The sequence below is a fragment of the Gossypium hirsutum genome, chromosome A11, assembly GCF_007990345.1.
Source record: "Gossypium hirsutum isolate 1008001.06 chromosome A11, Gossypium_hirsutum_v2.1, whole genome shotgun sequence".
NCBI lineage: Eukaryota > Viridiplantae > Streptophyta > Magnoliopsida > Malvales > Malvaceae > Gossypium > Gossypium hirsutum.
This window is the reverse complement of record NC_053434.1, coordinates 8,162,667-8,186,329: the sequence shown is the minus strand read 5'-3', so window position 1 is coordinate 8,186,329 and position 23,663 is coordinate 8,162,667. Positions and strand designations below refer to the sequence as shown.

The 23,663-nt window shown below is 35.6% G+C and overlaps 4 protein-coding genes and 1 pseudogene across 11 annotated transcripts; all 5 read right to left on the bottom strand.

Annotated features, from left to right (window-relative positions):
- Nucleotides 1–478: 478 nt before the first annotated feature.
- On the bottom strand, nt 479–1,595 carry LOC107957290 (gibberellin 20 oxidase 1-B-like; annotated as a pseudogene).
- A 319-nt stretch (nt 1,596–1,914) lies between these two features.
- Nucleotides 1,915–8,834, bottom strand: LOC107957287 (UTP:RNA uridylyltransferase 1). Of its 7 annotated transcripts, none has more exons than XM_016892786.2 (6): nt 5,606–8,834; nt 4,852–5,220; nt 3,964–4,187; nt 3,605–3,668; nt 2,764–2,960; nt 1,915–2,386 (listed from the first exon to the last, which is right to left on the bottom strand). In XM_016892786.2, exons 1-6 carry the CDS (start codon nt 6,674–6,676, stop codon nt 2,176–2,178), a joined length of 2,136 nt encoding a protein of 711 aa, XP_016748275.2. In that variant the 5' UTR covers nt 6,677–8,834; the 3' UTR covers nt 1,915–2,175. The 7 variants fall into 7 exon arrangements, with proteins under 7 accessions (XP_016748275.2, XP_040936832.1, XP_016748276.2 ...); XM_041080898.1 differs by having other exon boundaries at nt 3,601–3,637; XM_016892787.2 differs by lacking the exon at nt 2,764–2,960 and having other exon boundaries at nt 3,605–3,637.
- LOC107957292 (probable carboxylesterase 8) lies at nt 7,596–8,827 on the bottom strand. The gene has a single exon (XM_016892795.2). The coding sequence runs from the start codon at nt 8,825–8,827 to the stop codon at nt 7,670–7,672; it is 1,158 nt and encodes a 385-aa protein (XP_016748284.2). The 3' UTR covers nt 7,596–7,669.
- A 3,416-nt stretch (nt 8,835–12,250) lies between the features above and the next one.
- Nucleotides 12,251–15,025, bottom strand: LOC107957293 (receptor-like serine/threonine-protein kinase At2g45590). The gene has a single exon (XM_016892796.2). It carries the CDS (start codon nt 14,432–14,434, stop codon nt 12,473–12,475), a length of 1,962 nt encoding a protein of 653 aa, XP_016748285.2. The 5' UTR covers nt 14,435–15,025; the 3' UTR covers nt 12,251–12,472.
- A 2,067-nt stretch (nt 15,026–17,092) lies between these two features.
- Nucleotides 17,093–22,848, bottom strand: LOC107957294 (calcium-dependent lipid-binding protein). 2 transcript variants are annotated; one of them, XM_016892797.2, is made up of 12 exons: nt 22,496–22,848; nt 22,242–22,350; nt 21,207–21,308; nt 20,708–20,758; nt 20,142–20,262; nt 19,699–19,820; nt 19,444–19,542; nt 18,940–19,020; nt 18,744–18,829; nt 18,365–18,590; nt 17,905–18,069; nt 17,093–17,715 (listed from the first exon to the last, which is right to left on the bottom strand). In XM_016892797.2, exons 2-12 carry the CDS (start codon nt 22,344–22,346, stop codon nt 17,338–17,340), a joined length of 1,536 nt encoding a protein of 511 aa, XP_016748286.2. In that variant the 5' UTR covers nt 22,347–22,350; nt 22,496–22,848; the 3' UTR covers nt 17,093–17,337. The 2 variants fall into 2 exon arrangements, with proteins under 2 accessions (XP_016748286.2, XP_040936831.1); XM_041080897.1 differs by lacking the exons at nt 22,242–22,350; nt 22,496–22,848 and having other exon boundaries at nt 20,142–20,388.
- Between the last annotated feature and the right edge of the window lie 815 nt (nt 22,849–23,663).

Here is a 23,663-nt window from a genome sequence, read left to right as displayed (position 1 = left end):
TCTAGTTGGACTGCCACCTAAAATTACCGTTAGAGAGATAACGAAACTTAACGGTAGAGTGATCACTTCGTAATAAAATAATAACATAAGTGACTAAAACGTAACATTTCAAACATAAGTAACTAAAATGTAACCTGCAGCAAATAAAAGTGACTATTTTTGTAGATTACCTTAAAAAAAACTCTTTTTCCCGTGTTTTGTATAATATTTTACCTAGAAAATCATTTTCAGCTTGGTAAACTTCAAAAAAGCCTGAAAAACTTTTAAGGTTTCCAGAGTGACTTAGAAATGACGATCATTCAAAAATATTATTTTTAAGATTTTAATATAAATTTTAATTGAGACTTCAATATATATGATTATTGTGTAAAAATTCTATAGCGAGTGCATAATTTTTTTTCAGATTTATTAAAATTTTCAAATTTAACAAAATTTTTAACTTATATCGATATTCAAAATTTTCACAAAAATATTTAAAATGTTGGTCAATCTAAAAAATTTTAGTGTGAGCTTGGAGCCCACAGTACAATTTTCCTTGTTTTATGGTCATGGCAGCCCTTAGCCCCTTTTAAATGGTAAATTTTTTGAATTCTGTAAAAATTGTAAAATTTTAAGTCGATGTAATAATAAATTTGCTTTCTAAGTCTTAGAGTTTATGATATAATATTAAAGATGAATGTGTCGCTAATGTTGACGACGAATGCTCCTGGGATGGGAGTTAAGAGAATGCCATTGATGATCTGCGAAAACCTGAAGGCCACCCACCTGATCCTGATCAAGAATGGTCAAGGCAGTCGGGTCGGCGTGAGGACTGGTTCCTAGAGCCAAATCAGGTTTTGGGCATGGCGGATAATGATTCAGTCTCAAGATTGAGTCAATTCCTTGGAAGAAATCTCTCAAGTAAGGTCGGCCGAGTACCAGACTTACTCCCAGCAGCTCCATAACCTTCATGGAAAGCTTGTTCATGGCTTCACAATATTCCTGGTAAACCTTCCTATCATTGAAACACATAGACATTCTATATTACATTTGTCTGGTTTATTTAAGATACTATATAGAATGGTGAGCTTTTACATACCCAAAATGTCTAAAATTTAGACCCATTACACTGACGAAATATTGTTCCACGATATTTGGACTGTCAGGGCAATATCGAAAAGACAGTTTCTTTCCATGGCAGCTTGGAGGAAAACCTGCCAACGAAGCCACTCGAATATCCAGAGTTTTCTCCTATTTTTCTCTGTGCCTTTTGCTTCTCACAGAGTTGCATACGAAAGAACAAGTCCATGCACCGATGAGCTCTATCCACAAGCCCCGGATCCACCTCATGGTTTACAAACATAAAATCTCCATGCTTCTTGCGTGCCTTATCCACAATGGTGGTGATCGGCACCTGAGAGGACAAATCCCAAGTCAATGGCTGGAACTACAAGCTGTGGGGATTCCAGGCATGGTCTCTCGTGGTGTGGCCATATGAACTGAGATGGCATATCAGATTCAGATCCAAGGATTGATGCATCTAAAGCTGAAGGTTGATGTTGGTTTTTTGTTCCAGAAGTAGGTAAGAAATTAGACCTTTCACCAGGTGGAGGCATTGGCTAATATACAATGTACCATGTCAGTTGTGATTTGATTGTTTTTGTTTTGGCTTCGGAGAGAAGAAAAGAGAGCAACAGAGAGTTATTAGATGCTGATAGAACAGTTACGAAACATACATACAGTCAAATAATTGAAGTTAATGGTAGGTGAATTGAATATGTGTGACGTTATTTTTAACTAGCAGGTGGTATAAACTATGGTAGTCTTTTCTTAAGGGCATTATTTTCAAGCAGAGCAGTTGTTTTATTAATGCTTGTCAAATCAGACTGTTTTGTTTATTTCACTTGAAGACACAAATACGATATAACACACTCATTTGATATGAATATGTTTAGATCATACAGGAATTTTGTATACACTATCAATCAATTAATTACAACTTGTTTAACATCCATCCATAAAATGTTTGGAAATTTCTTTTCTTGATTACATATAATAAGCTTAAACTTCTTTAAAATGGATGTGAACTCAAAAGGACAAAATTGAAGATTATGGGGGATGCAAAGCACACAGACTACGAAAACCAACCAAATAGCTTTAACCATTCATTTTCTAACACACTTGGACAATGTTTTGTTACCCAGGGACGTAAGGTTCAAAGAGTGTTATCCAAGGATTTGGATCATACTGCATTACATCAGCCGCTCGTTCAAACTCTTCTCTTAGAACTTTAATGCTGAACTTGTCCACCACTCGACCAAGGTCATGAGATACCACAAACGGATCCTCTATGCAGATTAAATGACGATCATTGCCAATTCTTCTTGTCCAGTCTTTTTCTCCCTTACTGCACAAATGGAGTCATCAAATTAAAAACGTTTTTGTTTTGTAGAATTCATTTATTTTATCCCCACCTACAACTATTTAGTCCTCGGTTTATGCAAAACCAAATATAGCATCTATTGATCATTTGCAAATTGCAAGCCATTCTAAAAGAGTGCACTCATGTTTCTCCCTGGCTCAGAACTTACTACAGTAAATGGATCTGTTAATAAAATAATTCATTCCCCACAAGATGCAACTAATACCCAAAGAAGGTATTTAAAACGAAACCAGATACATGCATCTTAACTTGTACTTATAAGTTCAGAAACTATGAAAACATTTTATATGTTCACCTCAAACTTTATTAGCATTCCTGAAAGATAATAGTTTGCATCTCACCTGATCAAGCTTCCTGTGCGTACAGATATTACTGAATTTGCATAATCATGAATATATGCCCAATAGTTAAAGAATGCCCACACCAGCTGAGCAATAGTTTCCTGGTTAGAAGATCCAAAATTGCAAAGGTTTTCGACTTTATCAAAGTAAGCACACTCAACATCATCCACAGTGACAGAGAAGGTTGTCTCCATTCCCTGAAAGAGAATTAGCAAATGAAAAATCTGATTGACTAACCCAAAAACATCTAGTCGTGGTAATTTTGCCAAAAAAAAAATCTTCTCAAGAAATGTTTCATGCAAAGGAATAAAGACCATGATATGTGAGACATGAAACTAACTTCATATAAATACGGACCATACAATTGCTTATAGGGAACAGAACCAACAATCACACACAAACCAGGCAGGTAAAAAATGACTGCAGCTCCTAACCAGTGAAAGATCAAAACCCATAATAAAATGTCCTTTTCTTTCAGGGACAGATCTTTCCATTCATTTTATAACTCTCTTTCTTAAGTGTGCCACCCTTTCATTATATCACCCAATTCTTTCTACCATGCCAAAGCAATACAAGGTACTGGTAAACACACAGTTTATTGATCCTTTATCCTTAAAATATACAGCCAAATTTCAGAGTCTACTAGACAAGGCATGTAAAAAAATAGTAATAAACAATAACTGAATAAAACCAAAAATGGTATATAAGAAAATAGGTTATCATGTAACCTTTACTATTTAGGAGAAGAAAATTTCTACCAACAATGTTGTAGCAAAGGTAGGGCAAAATCCAAATACTAATTAAAAAAAAAATTGATATAGGAAGCAAAAAGCATACACACCTGCAAGCATGGAAGGATAGCAGGTCTACGTTGCTGTAAGAAATGAATGCACATCAAAACATACCTGCAAAGAAAATACTAGCTAAAAATAATAATTGATAAAAATAAATAAATAAATAAGAAGAACAGGTGATTTTATTGCTGCAAGTTAAATTAAGCAATAACTGAAATGTGCCCTACCCTCTCTCTAGATACATGAATCCTACCTAAATTGGCATCATCACAGCTTATACTTTTATCTATGTTTTTATTCATTTCAAAGCAAACCAAATAGACTAACCACAAACACCATTGAAATATGCTGCTCAGGAATGATGTTGCTAGCTATGGGAATAGCATTATAGTTGCAAACAACTCACGCGTAGCTAGATAGAGTTCCTTGGTAAGTTGCATTCACTCCTCTGGACTTGGCCCAGTGTTTCACAATAAAAGCCAACTGCCGTAATCTTACATCAATCTTTGCATAATCTCGTAGAAGCCTTGTATTTACTACAGCCAAAACATTGTTTATGCATATGTCACAGGAAATGCCAGTCACTGGATCCATAAGCTTTACTATGGGGACCCTGGCACGAGTCAGTGCCTGTACATGAGGCCAACAGCAAGTTATACTCAATTTTACTGTAAAGTTTAACCATAAACAGTCTAAGCTTCAATTGCAATTTTCTCCATACACATTATGAGTCTGAAATTCAAGTGCAAATTCTCTATACAGATTATGAAAGCATATCAGCTGGAAGTGACAACAAAAAGTACGAAAGTTCAATGGAAACAGAAGGGGGGGCTCAGAACCCGCAACTTCTCAAACTAATATAAATCAGATGATGAATCTTAGGGGTTGTAAAATAGAGACTACTTAACGGGCATGTACTAATCAAATTTCGGCAGAAGATTTTCGCATCTTAAATTTTCATCCACAAAGGCAAACAAAAAAGAATGCATTAATTGCCACTTGTAATCAACCAATCAGGATTACAAACCTGCAGAGTGCACAAATTGTAATCATGGCTCATTAACATTGGCCTATTTAAAAGTAAAAAATAAGAAACCAAAGTCCTAAGAAGCAGCTATCAATAAATAGAACAAATCAGTTGAAACAAAGCGAATTCAGAAAATTGCCATCTAAAATAAAACAAAACTGAAAATCTAAGCAAACATTATATATCAATTTGAAAGGAAAACAATTATCGCTACACCACATATGTAGTTTATTACAATGAATTTTGGAGAAGGTAACACGTATCAACCTGCACATTCTGAAGATTATCTGACTGCAAAATATCTGCCAACTTTAGCAAGATTTCAGACTTGTCGTGAATGTCCTCATTAAATGCAAGGCAAATATCAATGTCACTCTTTGACACCCCAAAAGAGTTCTCACAAGATCCATAGAGATATAACCGTGCTTCTGGCCATTCTTTGCAAACTAGTTTCTCAAGTAATGCTAACAACTGTTTCTGCTTAGCTTTTTCTTCCACAGGAGGTATGAGTGACTCATAGATAGCAAGTAAAGGTGAATTTAACCTGAGAATATCACTGCGACAATCCGTCCGCCTTTTTAACATTCTCTCCCTCTGGCTAAGTAGCCTTTGCCCCCTGTTATCTTTTCTGTATTCCTGATTTAAAAAAAAAAAAAAAAAGCCACAAGTAATCCTGAATTCAAACATAGTCTAGCCTTTCGCTAAGTAATAATGATGAACAGTCCAAAATTTTCAGTATGAAATTCTGACTGCCTAGACACAGTCCTTGGTGTATGATAAAACTCAAACTTCAAGGGCACTGATATGATGTGTTCAGCCAAACATTATTTTGGGCAATATTACCAACTAAATTTAAGATGTATTAAGCATACACTACCAAAATTACCTGTGACCATATAATTTCAATTATAATTCAGGCATCCACCTCAATCTTTTAACTCTCAGTTCTCTCAAAGCTTCACAGATTATAGCAATTGATTCAAGGCAATAAAAAGTAACAGAAGTAAGAAAATAAGTCTACCTTCTCACGATGATGCCGCTTCTTGTCATTCTTATCATCAGATTCATCCTCAACCAACAAAGGTTCAACAAACTTTTCCTCAATTTCATCGACTTCGCCACCATCTTCTCTTCTAGGCTTATCACGCCTTGAAAACCCATTTGCACCACCATCCATATGCAATTCCAAAAGAGGCCCTTCAATCTCAGTCACTGAAACAGACGGCGGATTGCTCCCTGCCGGCGGCACAGGGTGATCAAGCTGTCCACGAAGTCTCGTTTCATTGTCATAACTCAAATGACCCAATTCCGCTTTTAATTTATTTACACTGTGCTCAACATGTCTCGCATTTTTTCCGAAATCCCGACTTCCTCCTCCTCCTCTTCTAGGCTTTCCTGAAAACCCTGGAGGCTGTCTTGGAGTTTCAGCAGAAGGGGTAGACCTGCAATTCCCACCATGCTGCTGTTGCTTTCCTCTTTCATCAGAATTTCGACGTTGGAAAAAGTATGGGCTCGAATTTGGATTGGAATTAAGCCGCGAGTTAGATTGCTGATTTGAAAATTTCAAATTCGAATTTTGAGGCACGCCATCAGGCTTTGAAAGGGTTTGAATATCACTAGGAAAAGAACCAAAGACGAGTTTTTGTTCTCGATGCTTTAGCTGGGTCAGATTCGGGATTACGTGATTGTTATTATTGTCTATCCTTGAAAGCCCTATCCTTCTCAAGTCATCCACTAAAGCTTCTTGATTAAAGACAATTTGGTTTCCCGGAGAAAACCAAGGGTTTTGGCGAAACCCTATCAAATTAGGATCGAAGGGCGGAGAGAGATTGTGGGGCCAAGAACTGGGGAGATCGCGTCCATTCGGTGACCAAGATGGCGAGAAAGGGAGTGTGGGCCCCACTGCTTGAACGGCAGGATCAATGGCGAGCGATTGAGCTTGCGGTTGAGGCACGGTCATGGGAGCCACTCTAGGGCGTAATGGAGATTGTTGTGGAGGATGATGCGATTGGGGCTTTTGGAGTAAAGAAAGGAGAAATTCGCCACCGTTGGCAGTCAGTGGCGGTGACGCATCCCCTCCACTGCTGGTCATCGAAGTCCGTTCCTCTGGAGTTTTACACTTGAGATACAAATAATGGAAAGAGGGAGTGAATGATGAATTGCCAAAAGGAGACTTGGAAACTCTCAGCTTATCTGGTTAAGAAAACTATTGTGTTAATTTTGGTGCCGTATTTTTCCTTTGCTCGAGTCAGCATGACTGGCTCTAGCTCACCTACCAATGAGAAGCCCCCATTTATAATTCTTTAATTTTTCCAAAACATATAAATAATTAAATATTATTATACAGGTTTTTTTATTAGTAAAAAACGTTACAATTTAATAAATCTAGATAGTGTACCAAAAAAGATAAACCCAGAGATATACTACAACTCTAGACAACAAATGTGATGACAGGCGGATAAGTGGATGACGTTGATGATGCTTATAGTAATGGATTGAGTATTAGTTTTATTGATATAAGTATTATTATTAGTATATAATGATATAAATTTGAGTGTACTAAATTATATTATCCTCTGAACAAAACTTGATTAGATTAAAAAAAATTTAAAAAAATTTAAATTTCTAGTTAATCGAATCGAGTTATTTGAGTCAACTCGAATAAGTAATTTGAGTTTTAAGTTTGAGTCGAGTTAAATTTTACTATTTTAATAACAGATTAGTGTAAATATTATTTTAGTCCCTATCTTTAAAAAAACAAATTAACCTCTCTTTCAACAACAAAATTATAAAATAATTCAAAATAATTTTTAAAATTCTAAATATTTATAAAAACCCTAAAATTTATATTTTAAAAAAATTTTAAAAATTTTAAAAATCTAAACCATATATAATGAAAGTTAAAATTTTAAAAAATTTAAAAATTAATAATTTTGAGACTAAATAAGTTAATTAATGATTCAAGGGAATTAGTTATACTATGACAAGATTTTAATTTAACAGTCACCCAATTTAACTTAACTTGACTCAAATTTCATTTCCCTCTACTAGAATTAGTTATTGTTGCTAGTACGGGCAGCCTAGCTCACAGGGTTGATTTGGCAGCAGCAGACTCAGAATTAACACACCGACAGCAAGTGTCGACAAAATCCTTGATGCTCTTAAGCAATGCTTCCGCTTTCAACGGATCGAAAATTTCAATCCCATGGCAACCTCCTTCAGCGAACTCCGCCACCACATCCACCCCACGCGCCTCCAGCACTTTCACCAACTCCCTCTGCTTGTCAATTAGTGGATCCCCTCCGTGGCCTGTCACTAAGCACCGTGTCAGCCGTCCCATCTTCTCCTTAAGGAACCCGTCAGCCGCCATCGGGTTGCAAAACTCATGATCCCGGTCAGCTCCCTCGGGCAAAGCCAAGGACCACATCAGATCATTAGCTGGTAAAGGCAAGATCCTGTCATTGACGAATCGCTTTTCCGATTCAGTCCTTTCCACCCCACTGAAGTAGGGCTGATTCATTATCAGCCCTATGATTTTCACAGGCGAGGTATCGATGTCCAACGCACGTAAAGCTGCATGGAAAACCATGTTGCCCCCTGCACTAGAACCAATCAGAAAACACTTGGAAAAATCTACATACTCTTTTAACCACGGATCACAGCCGTTGACGTCCATCGCCTGGTCCCGGACCCACATGATGGTTTCAACGGCATCATCGTATGCAGCCGGAAGGCGATGCTCTGGTGCCAGACGGTATTCGAGAGAGAGGACTACGGCTGGGAGTTTAACTGCCTTGAGACTGCATGCATCATGGAAAGGACGAGAAGTAGCGCTGAAGAGGATAAAGCCGCCACCGTGAAAGTGTATTAAGAGAGGGAGCTTATGATTGGTGCTTGGTGGTGGAGTTGGTGGCCTATAGAGACGAATGAAGGTTTTGTTTTGGGGATTCAGAGGGATGTCCTTGAAGAAGGCGAGTTGAGATGTGTTGGAACTGGTGCTTTCTTCATCTGTAATTGAAACTGAAGGGAAAAGAGATTGTCGAGTGAGTGACCCATCTGGATTTTGGACAATTTTGAGTAACTTGAAGGGATCAATGGATGGTGCTGAAGTAGAGGATTGATCTTCCATGGTTTTCAGACAGCTCGAATGGGATGAGTGAGAATGCGGTTTATGAAGAAAAATAGTTGTAGCAAACTCTAAATAACTACTTATGACAACAATTATTAATTGAATAAATATCATTAATACTGTGCCTAATAAATAATTAATATTTTTAAAATAAACTTTTTATTTCTAATAATATAGTACAATCTTATGTCATAATATAAAGACAAATATGTTAATTGTCAACTACTACCAATTGGAAATATACTATTGCAAAAATAAATAGATGCCATTCATAGAATAAATAAATAAAATAATCAATGTGTTGTAAAAGATTATTATCTTAAAAATAAATTTGTCGTAATCGGTGTAATTGTGTAGTAGACATCACCTTCAATTAACGAAGTATTTCAATATTTATACACCTAAATAAAGAAGGTGGAACATAATTGGAATTGTTTTCTCAAAAATATTCAAAAAAGTAGGTTGGAGAGCTGAAAACTTGGTTGGAAATTTGATTGAAAATTTTTTTTTGAACGGAAAATAAGTGAGCTAAGAAAAGCAAAGAAGAAATTGATGTTTGCTTCTTGTTGTGTAAAATGAGAAAATAGTCTGCTATTGATATTGTTCTATGAAGGGCAGAATAGTAAAATAGAAATGTCAAATTTTAAAAATAGTAGAGGATTTTCCTCAACTTAAAATATTCTGCAACAACCAAAATATTTTCTGCAACTAAAAAATATTTCTGATAAAAGGAACAAAAATTTTATTTAAAAAAACACACACGATATGTGTTAACACGGATACGAACAACGGCAATAGTTTGCATGTGTTGAGCCATTAGCCCTAATTACTCAATAAAAATTAGAGACAAAGCTATATTTAAACTCCTTTAATAATCTTTTCTAAACCAATGTATAGGATTATCCACTTTACATTACCAACACAACTCATACCAAGCAAAAAGACGAGGTATGATCCTTTACTATGAAGTTATCTTTCTCTTACCATCTCTTTCCTCTCAAGCTCTGTTTGTTTTATTAAAAATGACTTCCCGAAAATTATTTTTAGAAAATGACTTGCTTTTTTGGAAAAATTAATATTTTCTGGTGTTTGGATGAACTTGTGTAAAATATTTTTTATTGTTTGACATATTACCTAAAAATATTTTATAAAAATTGTTTACAATAAAACAAACATACATTTGAGATTTTCTCATCTTTTTTGTTATTTAATTGAGTTTATTTTATATCTATAAATTTATATTTTGTATTATTTTTACATATATTAAAATTATTTTGTTAAATTCAGATTCATACAACATAATCTTTTAGTTACAAGACTACTAAGTGAGTATTTTTTTTATTTGAAAATGCGTCATCAACAAAATTGATAAAGAAATTTAACAATATTAACAATTGGACTTGATTTTCAAAATTGAAAAATAGAGGAACTAAATTATTGAAAATAAAAGTACAGGGACTAACTTTATTCTTAAAAGTAAAAATACAAAGACTAAATTCTAAATTTGTGAAGAGTAGATGGACTTATGGTATATTTTAACCTTTATACTACAAAACATTTATTATTAATATATCTATAATTGTAATAAATATTTATTATTAAAATATTAATATTTATTACTTTTAATAAATTTCTGTTGACCAGGTTATTGTCTATGATATAAACACAAAAAATATTTTTAGTAAATCATTATACAATTAAAAAAAGGAAGCCTGATTAATATCTTCCCCTTATTATCTTCCTGTCTCATTTTCATTCTTTATTGTAAAACTTCCTCATCAAGGAAAAGCATTAGAAAATAGATACTCTGATTGTTGGTATAATTAAACTCCAAACCCACTCCATCAATTTAACATATCTGATTTCTAACCTTTTGAAATTATAATTTCTAGAAATTATAAAAATGAGATGCTGTCGTCATATATTCCTACATTTCATTTTCCGGATGGTAATGAATAGATGGAGTGGAGATAGGTAAAAATAATAAATTGATTTGAGCAACTACTACCAGTTTTGTTGGTTAGTTAATATAGCGCATTTACTCTTCATAAATGCTGCAACTCATGGTTTTCTCGCGACTGTCTCATTCACATAATTGATCAAAGTTCGCTTTGGGTTGCTGTGGCTCCATGTGATTGATATTTTTTCAATATCTAAGGGATCCAATTTACTGGCATGTTCATTTGCTTTTTCCTTTTCACCACCTTAACCATGGATTTGCCTTTACTTAATTTGACTTAGTACTGATTTTTAAAACATAAATAATAACAAAAATGTCAATGAAAGAAGCAATGTTGAAAGAAAAATAATCATGGTAAAAGAACAAGGGGTTCAGATTTTAGATTTGAGTGAGGTGAAAAGTTGAAGAATATTATTTCTCAAACAGAATTGCAGGCACATTCCATGGAGGAACCAAGGACTAAGCCGGATTCATCTCAAACGGTGAAGGCCCATTTGAGCAAAAAACCAAAGCGAGACCTTGAAATTGTGAAAAGCCCAATAATACAGAACCCTTGTTGGGAATGAAACATCTAACTTTATTTCATGCCAAGATCATTAAACGCAATTATAATCGTTAATTGCAGTCACAGTCACATTCATCGCCCCACACCCAAGGCCCAAAGGAGCTCAAATGCTCATCACTCTCAACTTTTCATCTTAAGGCTTAAACCTAATAGGCATTGCTTTTCATATCAGCAAATGTCACTCGGCATCCAAAACGACACAGAGAATCTCAATTCCTATCGCAATCAAATCTTTGTTCAACTCTCTCAATCTGACTGACCTCAGATTCTATCTCAACTCGTAGCCAAATTTATGCTACAAAACTCAAAGCAAAGGCACCTAAGAGTGTTTGAGAATCTTTTTGCAATGGAACAAAACTGCGTATATTCTGATATGTGGATAACTTTTTCCATGCTTTATTTATTTTTATTTTTTGTTTGGGCCGGGGGGGTATAATTTCTACCACTATAAACAAACACTATGAAGAACCTTCTTATAACAGAAGAGACACCAATGTTTTTGGTTAACACATAGAGCTTCATCTTTCATTATTATCAATTCAGGACCTAATGTTTTTAAGATTTTAAGACACCAATGTTACTATAAAATTGAATCAATGTGTCATAATGCAAAATAAAGTCCGGGTCCAAGAGTTGTCCCACGCTACTGAATTTCATGATCCATGGAACAAAAATCAGCTACTTTCTAAAAGGTAAATGACAAAAGGAAAAGGGACATATATATACACTGGGGCCTATAGGGGCAAAAAGAACAGTTAATTAAGCCTTAGGTATGGATTAAAGTGTATTAAGCCCACAAGAACAGAGCAAATTTAATCAAGGGTCAAATGAAGTGGGGTTGATCCTTCAATCCTAAAACACAACGTCTTTGTAGCTTTACATTTACCGTTAATCCTGGGATTCCTAAAACTCGGCATTATTGGTAGCAAGGGTCAAATGGAGTGGGGTTGATCCTAAAATCCTAAGTCATACATGTTGATAAGCATTCGTTAAAAAGGAGACTTTTAGACTCAAGTAAACACCTTAGAAAAGGAGAAAAAAAATACATTTCTAAGAACAAGCCAAGCAAGAAAGAGACCCACTTATGAGATAATGTAAGCAGCTTTCTTTTCTTCTTCTCCATTTTGGCAACTATTTGTTCTACATAAGCAAGAAGTAATAAAAATGACCTACAGCTAGGTACAAACTCTACAGTTAAATCAAAAGGCTTGCTAGTATCAAAGAAATACAACACTCACCGCGCTTTCTTCCTGGATTTAAACAGGAAATTTGATGGCGGCGAAGGCGAAAACTCGAAAGGCAAATGCGGTGGCTCTGCCTCACCAGAAAGCATATCCACAATCTCTTTCATGGTAGGCCGCTTGCTTGGTGATCTTTGTAGACAAAGCAATGCAATGGTAATACAAAGCAATGCTTGATCTTTATCCAATGAATGAATAGAGGGATCAACAAGTTCCAAAAGCCTCCCGTTGTGGGCCAGTTGCCTTGCCCAAGATATCAAATTTGCTCTCTCAAATTCTGACATCGGCGAGGCCGTGACTTGGAGAGGTCTACGACCAGATATTATGACCAAAACCAGAACCCCAAAGCTGTAAACATCGCATTTCTCTGAAAGTAAACCACCACCACCGTATTCAGGCGCAATATAACAAACGGTTCCCCTCATACTCGGCGTGCTACTGATCCCACCGCTCTTCGGTATATCCCCACTAGCCCAATCTTGGCTATTTCTTCTACCGATTTTGAATTCACCACTAAATCCATCTAACCACCAATCAATGCTGCCTCTGCTGTTCTTTTTCTTTTTCCTTACTACCATTTCTTCATCTCTTTGCCACCAGAGTTCTCCATTGTTACTGGAACTAAGACCCCTTTTCTTCTTTTTCTTCTTCTTCTTAGTTAGTTCTTCACAAAATTCTTCTTTCCACCACTCTCTGGGCTTTCTGTTCCTCTCCTTCTTCCGAATCTTTTCCTTTTTATGCTCAACGCTGGAACTGGAAACCTTACTATCATTAATGTTATCGACTGAGCTTGGAGAAGTAAGCCATTCATTTTTGGGTCTTTCCTTTTTAATCTCATTCCCAATCCATTCCATTACATAGTCTTTAACTCTCCCCGATTCAGACCCAACCCCAGGATCCTGCTTCCACCACCAATCTCTTCTCGAACCACCCTTTTTGTGACCAGCTAAATCTCTCCCACTTTCCACACTGACCTTGTCAAAGAGTCCTTCAGATAAAACACTCCCTTTTTCCAGTCCCACCTCCGGTGACAAAGCCGGCGACGCCTCAGAGTCCAAAACTCTAAGCACACAGCTTTCCGGTGATCTATGGCTATCAGCAAGAGTCAAACTCGCCCCTTCTTCGAAACCCGTCAAAACGCTCTCTGTTTCTTCTAAAATCGATCCGTTATCTTCTACAACATCTTTTTTCCTCAAAACTTCACCTTCTTCAAGCCCTTCGATTAGATCCTCCGTTTTCAATCTAGCAAGACCGAAATCACCAATCTTGGCGTTGAAATCTCCATCCAAAAGAATATTACTTGGCTTAATATCGCCGTGAATAACCGGCGGATCACAGAAATGATGGAGATACTCTAGCCCTTTAGCCACATCGCTTATAACACAAAATCTTCTACTCCACCCCATTAGCTCTTCGCATTTTCTATCCAGCAGCGCGTCTTGCACGCTCCGATTTTCCATTAATTCGTAAACCAGAACGAACCTTCTTCTTCTGGAATCTGAAGAGAACCCAATGAGAGGAACAATGTAGGGAGAATCCAAGGCGCGTGAGAGAGAGAGTTCGTTGTGGAACTCACGCTCTCCTTGCAATGAATCTGTTGAGTTCATAACTTTGACTGCGAGCGGCTGGGGGGACGAGGGGAGAGTTCCTTTGTAAACTGAGCCGAATCCGCCGTGCCCTAACCGGTTTGAAGGGGAGAAGGAGGAGGTGGCGCGGCGGAGGAGGGAGTATGAGAAGCGGCGGCAGTGACGATGGCTTGAAGATTCCGATGGAGCTGTGCGGTTGCGGGAGAGCTTCCGGTAGATGAAGATGGTTAAGACCGTTAAAAGTATTATAGTTATGGTTACGGCTGCAGCAAGTAGTGGGGGGAGCAGGTGTATGTTTCTATGTAGGTGGCGGTGGTGCTGCGGTGGCGTCTGCGCCGCAAATTCTGGAGGCGAAAACCGTGATGGCATGATTGTAAATAAGAAAGGAACCAAAGCGAAGTTAAGATTGCATTTAGCTTTCTCTTTCTTCTCCGTTTAGACTTTAGAAGGAGAATTTTCTGCCACTGACTGAATACTAGAAAAAAAAAAATGTTTCTAATTTTGTTTTTAATTTTTAATTTTTTTTATTGCTTCGGGATAAAGAGGGAGTGTTTGGGTGACGGATAGTATGTGAACGTTGACGTGTCGGAATATAGTTGGAGGGTCACGAATCTAATTGTGACCGTTGAGTGAGGGGGTTTAATTGTCAATTTAGTGGTAACTGATGCGATACTGATGGGAGGTAGAAAATTTTTTTTATTGAGCGTGAATGAAACGCGCCATTGGGATGAACATGGTGCGAGTGTGGGGTGTCACGTGGGATCAAGGTCTACAAAAACAGAACTTGTTTTTGTCTTCTGTGAAAGCCATTGATGGCGGGTTAAGGAAGTTGTAATGGGCAACGCGCATCGGGGGTCGCGTGACGTGAATGGAGTCTTGTGTCTCGTTTTGTTTTGTTTGTATTTGTTTGTTTTCTTCGGATTTTCAACTCTTTAATAATAATTATTTTGAATTTTTCTTTTAGTTAAAAAACAGTGTGCAGCATACGTTACCACAGGCTACGGCTTAACTGGCTTTGACCTATTGCCTACTCTTCTCCTTCTCCTTTTTTTTTTTTTTTAAAAAATTTATAGTACCATCTATTTTTGTAAACTTTATTTTTTAATGAAATAATTTACTTTCATTAACTTAAACATTGTTTGTTCTAATGCCCAATAACCAATTGTTTTTTCCAAGTAGCATTTGATTGGTTGATTTAGTTTAATTAAATAAGTTATTCAATCGATTTTGAGTAATTTATGTGTCAATTGATTTAATTTTTCTCTTCAAATCAACATCCATTTAATTTTTAATTCAAAAATTTTAAAAATAATAATAATATCTCTTAACTTATTCCATTATTTTGAATTACAATATTTTTATTTCAAAATCCTTATGGAAGAGTTGAGCAAAAAGGGCAAAGGGTATCCTAGTAAATTTGGCGAGTAGTAATTGACTTTTTTTTAATTCACCTCGGTAAAAGGATTCATACCGTACAAAAAGGATAAAAGTAAATAAAAAGTAAAACAAAAGAAGATGTTTACAGCTTGCAATGTAGAGTTTGAAAAGTATGAGGTCAGAGAATAAAACAAAGTAAAAATAAAAATAGTTGAAGTAAAGAGAGGAGAAGAGAGTGAGATCATTCATGCCAGTTGAGTTCCACTTCCACTCCAACTTTTTCTCTATATTATATTTGTTAACAAACAAAGTGTTCGAGCCCACTCTTGTCGGGGTCGCTTTGGCTAACTGGCTGGCTGGCTGGGTGCAGTGCAGTGCTGTGCTGTGCTGTGCTGTGCTGCTAACCCCCCCGTGATGGTCAGCGATATTTCCCAGGCCGCTATGTTAAATGTGAATGTGATGATGATCTCCAAACGACGAGTTCAATAATTATTAATAAATCTTTGTTGTTTACCCAAAACAACAGTTACTTTATTGGCAATTAGAAGTAATTAAATATGTGTTGGAACGTGATAGTATTCCCTGAGGGATTTGGGTAGGATACGGAAGCTTTTTCATTAAGGATTGAAAGGGGGTGTTGAATCAGATCTTTGTAGACACCAAAAGGAGGGTGGTTTTTCTTCACGGATTTGGTTAGATTTGGACGGGTCTTTCTTTCAAACAATAATTAGAACCAGAAATGTGCTTTAAGACACGGGCATGCAACCCTGTATTTTTTATACAGCCATTGCACCAGCTGGTGTATTAATGAAATCCTTTCTGCTTAGTGAAAATGGGTCTAACCAAAGCCCACTATAATAACTATTTTTGGATTTCTTGGGTCCATTAATAGGATTGGGTGATAAGTTTGCTTTCGTACCTTAGATACCATATTTAAACAAGAGAAATTCAAATTAAAAACCAATTAAGTCTTAACTTGATTGAGTATGGGTATTGTTGTCAATGTAGGAGGACGTAAATTCACATGTATTGAAATGCATTGTCCTCCTATTTATGAGTTGGGGAAGAGTATGAATGATTCTGATTTGTGTCTCAAAGCAACTAAAACTGAAACCGCTTTAATTTATCCAACAGATCCAAACTCAAAAAGATCACGTCTCGACAATAACTTCATTCCTTGTTTCATCTTCTGCACCAACATTAATCAACTTTTATTTTTCTGCTTCGCGACGTCAGTGGACTAACAGTAGATTTTAGTGGTGCCAGTCATCTGTGTTAATTGTATAAAACTTGTACCACTGCATTAATTTATAAAAATTAATTAAAATAAGGATCAAATTATACCATGATAACTAAATTTTCAAGTTTTAGTTCAGCGGCATGATTAACAATTGTGGTAACATTTTTCTACCACTTTTTATATTAGACCCAAATCATGAATTTTAGAATGAATCTGTGATTCAACCAATTCAGAGCAATTCACTCAAAAATTGATTAAACTCCTTTGTCCAGACTGGTATATCAACCAGTTCTCCATCAAACTGGCCAGTTTTGGTTCAAACAAGCATGACCCAAACTAAACAAGGAAATAGTAAAACATTTCAGACTGCAATCTGACCACAACTGCAGTGGAGGCGACACACAAGTTACTTGTGATAAATAATCTAGTTATTGAAACGATTATTACATATTTAGTTACAAAGAAAGATTCGGGTACAGTGGCTAAGCAACTAACGCTATGTTGGAGAATGAACTAATATTTATGAAATTGAATTCCATACTGCTAGAAAGAACACAAGCAAAGAGTAATGAACAAGTATAACCGGTTTTGTAATTAATCATTGCATGTTGCAAGCACTGAAAGGGCCAAATTCACGTGCATCGCCATTGGAAAGTTAAAGTGGCTTTGCACCACCATTTTCATGGATGCTATTCACCGGAGTTGAGCTTCCACTTCTCTTGCTGGAATGCCCCGTAAAGGTCCTGCCCATGAATTTTCCAGCTTTGCTCAGTCCACTCCCAACAGCTCCAAGGCCGCTCCCAACAATCCCAACTCCAGCACCAACACCACTTCCCACGAGTCCAACTCCAGCACCGATACCGGTACCAACCATTCCAACTCCAGATCCAACCAACGAGGCTGCTCCATCAAGTGCATCCATTGTGCTTCCTATAACTCCAGCTTCTTTCAATTTCTTTCTTTCTTCGAGGATCCTCTTTTCTTCCTCTAAAGCAATCAGTTGTTCCTCCTTGTTGAACTGATGGTACAAAAGCTGCATATACAAAATGGATACTATATCAATCAGAAAAGATAAAGAACTAAATCCCTATTCACCATGGTATCACATAAGACATCAAATATACAAAGATGGAAACAAAGGGCAATATACATGGACTTAATGACATCAGAAGCAACTATCATAATATTAAGATCTAGCACCTAAAAGAACAAAAAGGTGTACCTTAATGGTGCAGTTTCCTCTGTCCTTCCTATCTTTTACTTTAAGTGTATCGAGCGAGGATAGAAGATTCAGAATAATCTCCTTTGGTGTCTCAGGTTCCAATTCAATCAAACGGAATTTTGCAATTCCTAATCTCTTGTCTTGCCCAATGTCCTGGTCAAAAACCTGTTTGAAGCCATAAATAAACATCGCATAAACTAACCATAACGAGTACATATATCATAAAATTAGAATATAAAATGAAGAAAACAAACAATTTTTTTTTCAAAACAAGGGAGGAAGAGGGGACTCTGAACACGGCCACACTATAGAAGATGTACATGAATCCAAGGCAAAATGTCATTCTGTCCAGAAAACTAAAAACTTCTCAAATTTCAAACTTAGCATGGTATTCAGTAGAAACAAGATTATGAGTTTATGACAGCATATGCAAAGATGAACAGGGAACGTGGTTCAAAACCTCTACAGTTAGTGCCTGTGTCTCTCTATCTTCTGCAATCAACTCAAAAGTTTGATTCCAAACAGGATTCAGGTTGTTGTCGATGACTTTTGTTTTAACCTTGAACAAAGGTCGAATGTATACAACCACATAAGGATCAGACTTTCCAATCATTTCCATGTTCTTCAAATCATTAGCTTTGACTACTGTAACTGTCAGCTTTCCCTCCGGTTTCAGCTCTAATTCACTGTGTAACAAAAGGAGAAATGATAAGCTTATCGAGAAAATCTCGACATTCAAAGTGAACCAAAATAAAACTAGGGCGTTCTTCTCCCCATAAATTTGCAGTATCACCTCCCACAATGGTGAAACAGCACAGAGACAAAAGTATCAAATTTACCTTGTATCAACTGGTATACCACCAATTGGAACAACAATTCTATGTGGCCACCGAAGCATGTCTGTGACAATTGTGTTCACAGTATCCTACAAAATACGATAAAAGTGGAACAATCTACAATATTAACGAGTGTATCTAAGAATATCAAAACAATCAAAAGTGTATGAACATGTTCAAGTAAAAACCAAAAACTTACATCAATCATATCTGAAATTCCTGGAATTGCTGTTAAGCTTCCACCAACAGCCTTCAGAGTGTAATCAATTCTAGGCTTGGGCTGTTGGAAAAAAAAGTGAATAATTTCCATGTAAGAAGGTATGATTCATCATGACCATAAATAACTTCCTACTTAACATTCTTTGCAGTTTTGATCGGTCACTTGTACATATCATTTCATAGCAAAAGCTGAATGAATACACATATAAAAAGAGAAGAGTGCTAAATGATGCGAGCTGCGATGCAATCATCTACACTCGTTAAAACCCTAAACGATCTAAAAGAAGAGTGCTAAATGGTGTGAACTGCATTGTAATCATCTATACTTGTAAAACCCTAACTGATCTTACAACATTGCAAGCTACAGGATCATTCATTGCAAATTAACCAGTTCTTTCTAGAAACATGTGGACAGTTCTATTAACCAAAACATCTGTATAAACACTCGTACACTTGCAATTCATAAATTACTCTAATGGTATACCTCAGAAAGGAGAGCAACGACTACAGCAGAAATACAAGGTATCTCTTCAGCGAGCTGGAAGATGACACGAATAACAGTAAAAACTTGAAGATCCTTTAACTGCATCACAGAACAACAGACTGATAGTAAACAAATCTCGTCTCATAAAATTCCAAGTCCACAGATGGCAAAAGAAATATGGTATAGTATGGTTTCAAACATAATTACATTTAAATTAAATACATGAAAATTGTGGAAGGTTGTTGATGCACCAACCTGAATTGGTATTGAAGCAACAAGTGCTGCTTCAACACCTAAAATTATACTTGGATCACCGCCCCACCGGAAATCAATATCCATTGTGATTTGACCTTTCTTAAGGCTCTGAACACGAATACCTACATTCAATAAGCAACCATGGAGGAAGAAAATGCTTAAAAGGAGGATCTCAAAATAGTTCATAAAATTCTAAAAAAATCAACTCGAGCAATAAACTCTAAAAAGTTTCTTTAAGTATATGATTAATATAACTAGGAAGACACGCATATAGATATTATGTCTATCTAGCTTGTGTAAGGACTCCTTAGTACTTGTGAACATGGAAACCACCACTATCTGAAGGAAGTCCATGACAACTGTAATTAAATCTTGCTGCAAGATAAAGCAGTTTTACCAAGTAAAAGCAAGAAAATGAAGTCACATTCTTCATTGAGCCATACCTTCAATCTTGGGAGCAACAGTGCCAAGAGACAATTTGCTAAACTTCAGTGAAGTAATTCCTGGAGGTCGATATTCTTCCAAGAGTGGTTCAACAGATTCTTTGATGACTGCTGATGCTGCCTGAAAATTGAACATCAATAAACCTGTTAGCTCAATACTTTATATAACTAGAATACTCATTACAGAAGCCATTTTAAACTTATAGCAGATACTTCACGCCTCATGAATCTCCCTTTCCAAAGAATTCTGCAAACAGGAAAACTCAATTTGGTTTTTTGAGAATATCTGAAATGCCCTAACGTAAGTTCATATTTATTTACTACCAAAAATGTTTAATTATAATTGCATATAAAACAAGTGAAACTATTTCACTTCGCAAAACATCAAAAGAACTGAATAAGCAGCCTAAATCTAATTTTATTCTAGACTTCAAGTTAAAACCCTCAGTTACACAAAAGCTACAGTGCTATGCTTCTTTGGCTTTCCTAGCACAGCCATTAGTCTCTCTTCAGCCTTCTTGAATAACAGCTCCTATAATTCTAATTGCCAAAAACAAGTAGCTTACCTCTGCTACAGAAGGCCATAATTTGCTCAATTGCTTGTTCAGCCACTTCACCTGAAAGGACCAACCATACCATATGATGGTAAGCAACTATTACACATGTATTAATAACAAAAACATAAGTGCTTTTTCTCTATGCCTAACAAATGAGGTATCTAGTCTTTTTTTGTCCCCTAAAAATTTGTATCTAGCCTGTAAAGATGCATATTTCAGACGGCCACAGTAAAAGTCAATGTTAAGGTATTTCTTCAAGTATAATTGCTCTTCAAGAAAAATAAAATCATTAGTTATTATTAAGTTCGAGGTATACAACAGAAACAAATAATATTTCAAATTTTGTGAGAAGAAAAAAATTTGCACTTAACAAGTGAAATGAGAGATATTTGGTTTTCTTCAGGTTGAATCAAGTGTATACAAGATTCACGTTATATACGCTAAAAAACATAATAGCCTATGAGAATGTTAACAGGAATACTAATTAATCTGACACCACTACACTAACCTGTTCATAGACAGGAAAAGATATCCATTCAGGAAAATTATCGCCGCAAATTTTCTTAAGATCATCCCTGTTGAGAGCTCCAAGAACTTTTATATCAGCGGCCTGCCAAAGAAGACAAATATAGTGATTAATGGGCATCCAAAAGGTTGAAATATCTGAAAGTTAAAAGATGAAGTAGTCACAAGAACTAAATAACCCTGGTGAACAGTTCAGCATCCATAAAGGCCAACTAAAATGTAGATCCATTACCTAACTGACAAGGCAAGAGAAATATGTTTATCCCACATTTTCACATCAAACATTCAAACAAATGATAAATTAAAACACAAGCCATGAGAACATTGTACAGTAATATGCATTGAAGAAGATACTGTAAAACCACCAGAAAATGATAAATTTCTTGTTACTGCCCAGTGCCCCCTCGGTATAGTGAGATTTTAAATGAGAATGGCGTATTAGTATTTTTTATTTTTATTTTTAAATCCTCCTCCTAGAAGATGCTTCAGCCAACACACGGTTCCTTCATGAACATCCGAAATTAAACTTCAACAACTAACTTAATCTATTTATAAAAGTTGCAAAGCAACTATAAAGCTATTGCCTAACTTTAGTTCAAAATACAGCACTATTCTGGCCATGTTGGTTTAGGCATGACTCAATTTGATGTTCACTACTTTCCACCGGCCTTAAATGATAATATAGCAACTGCTTTAATGCTCTGCACAATTTTCAATTCAGCCGACTCTTAAATTCCAACCTCCTCCTACACTACAAAATTTAAGTGCACTATTAAAACTACAGTTAGAAAACAAAAGAATCAAAGCGAACAGTTGAAAACATGGCCACAGCTGATTTGTAATACAAGGGAAATTAAAATGAATTTACTCAAACCAGTTTTCAACAACTTTTTAGATTTCTTTTTTTTAGAAACTCATTTGAACAATTAACGGAACTAGCAAAATTAACAAGAAGTTTGACGAACTGCGATCCATTAAATTGAAGGAATAAGAAACAGAGATAGGCAAAGTAGCATACCTTGGCGATTCTCTTGGTGCTTCGGTACCTCATCATATGACGCCAGCCAGCCATCAATGAAATCCCGAAGATTATCCCCAGAAAAATCCCCGAAATAAGCCCCATTTTCCTGGAATCCAACAGAAATATCTTCAGGAAACAAATAAAAAGAACTCCAAGATGTACAAATAAAGTAGTGACCGTAGAGCGAAGGAAAGGAAACTAAGTCAAAATGAAAATTGGGGATCGAACAAGAGAGAGGAAAAAGAATTTACGTTGAGAAAACTTGGATTCTTCTTCTCTTCTTTGAAAAGCTTACTCCAAATTATTCGGAAACAGTGATTTAATATCTCCTCTGCGTAGGAGAAAAAACAGTGATCGTTTTTTTTTTTGGTTCAAATATAAAAAACGCCTCTATCAAACAAATTGGATGAGGGCGTTGGGACAGGAAAGAACAATGAAAAGTTAAAAGATTGAAGGATTCAAGTTATGTAGGCCATGGCTGGACTGGATGAGAATCAATGAAAGAGAAGAGACAATAGAGAGACTCATTTCTTTGCTTTTAAAAATCTTCCGCATTGAATTTTCTCGTGTACTTCTATATACGCGCCTGTCGGTTTTGTTTTCTGTAATAATTATTTAGATGAGAAATAAATTAAATAAATATCTATCGGGCGTGATTTCCAAATAACCGAATTTTGTATTTTCATTTTATACAGTGCAGGAAGTTATTTTAAATTAGGCGAGTGAATTTTTTTTATTAGTGCCTACTTTTCTAAATATCCATAAAAAATATATGAAAATATATTTTTTAATTTAGATTTTTTAATTAATGGACCAATAGAATTAAAAATGGCCGCAAAGCCGGGTCTTGGTTTAATGGGTTTATTATTTTTAATAACACTGACAATTAATTAAATAAATAATTTTCCCTAAAACATAAATATTTTATATGTGAATGTATTAAAAAATTCTGAAAATTAGGGTAGGGATTAAAATTTGCTATTGATACCTAAATGACATGAATTAGATTTCTTAGTCCTTTTTCCTCTTTTCCAACTTTGTATGATAAAAAAATGCGTTGAAAACTAATACATAAAACAAAAGTACTGGTTATGGAAAAAAGTTTGCCCTATGAATCTAGTTTTTTTTTTTTTCCAAACACTATGATCTAGTTTAAAAAGGGAAATGTTATTATTTTTTTTTATATTTAAATATATTATGAAAAGTAAAAGGGATAATTAGAGTGAAAAGAGATTTGAAAAGATAAAAACTTAAAAATGTAACAAAAATATTAAAAATACTTTGCGCTTGGTAAAAAAATAGAAAATTTGAAATAAAATTATTCGTTTTGTATTCATTACTCGATAGAGTTAAAAAATATATAATTTTGATCTAACATTTGAGTCTTTTTAATTCTCATCTTTCATCATTTTAGTTTGG

Coding starts and splice junctions, on each gene's coding strand:
- LOC107957287 (XM_016892786.2), bottom strand. CDS start 6,676: ATGACCAGCAGTGGAGGGGATGCGTCACCGCCACTGACTGCCAACGGT. Junction 4,188..4,851: donor ATAATCTTCAGAATGTGCAG/GTTGATACGTGT, acceptor CCTCATGTACAG/GCACTGACTCGTGCCAGGGT. Junction 3,669..3,963: donor GGAACTCTATCTAGCTACGC/GTGAGTTGTTTG, acceptor TTTTCTTTGCAG/GTATGTTTTGATGTGCATTC.
- LOC107957292 (XM_016892795.2), bottom strand. CDS start 8,827: ATGATATTTATTCAATTAATAATTGTTGTCATAAGTAGTTATTTAGAG.
- LOC107957293 (XM_016892796.2), bottom strand. CDS start 14,434: ATGCCATCACGGTTTTCGCCTCCAGAATTTGCGGCGCAGACGCCACCG.
- LOC107957294 (XM_016892797.2), bottom strand. CDS start 22,346: ATGGGGCTTATTTCGGGGATTTTTCTGGGGATAATCTTCGGGATTTCA. Junction 20,759..21,206: donor CTTTTCCTGTCTATGAACAG/GTTAGTGTAGTG, acceptor TGGTCCTTTCAG/GTGAAGTGGCTGAACAAGCA. Junction 18,070..18,364: donor CACAGGCACTAACTGTAGAG/GTTTTGAACCAC, acceptor GGCTTCAAACAG/GTTTTTGACCAGGACATTGG.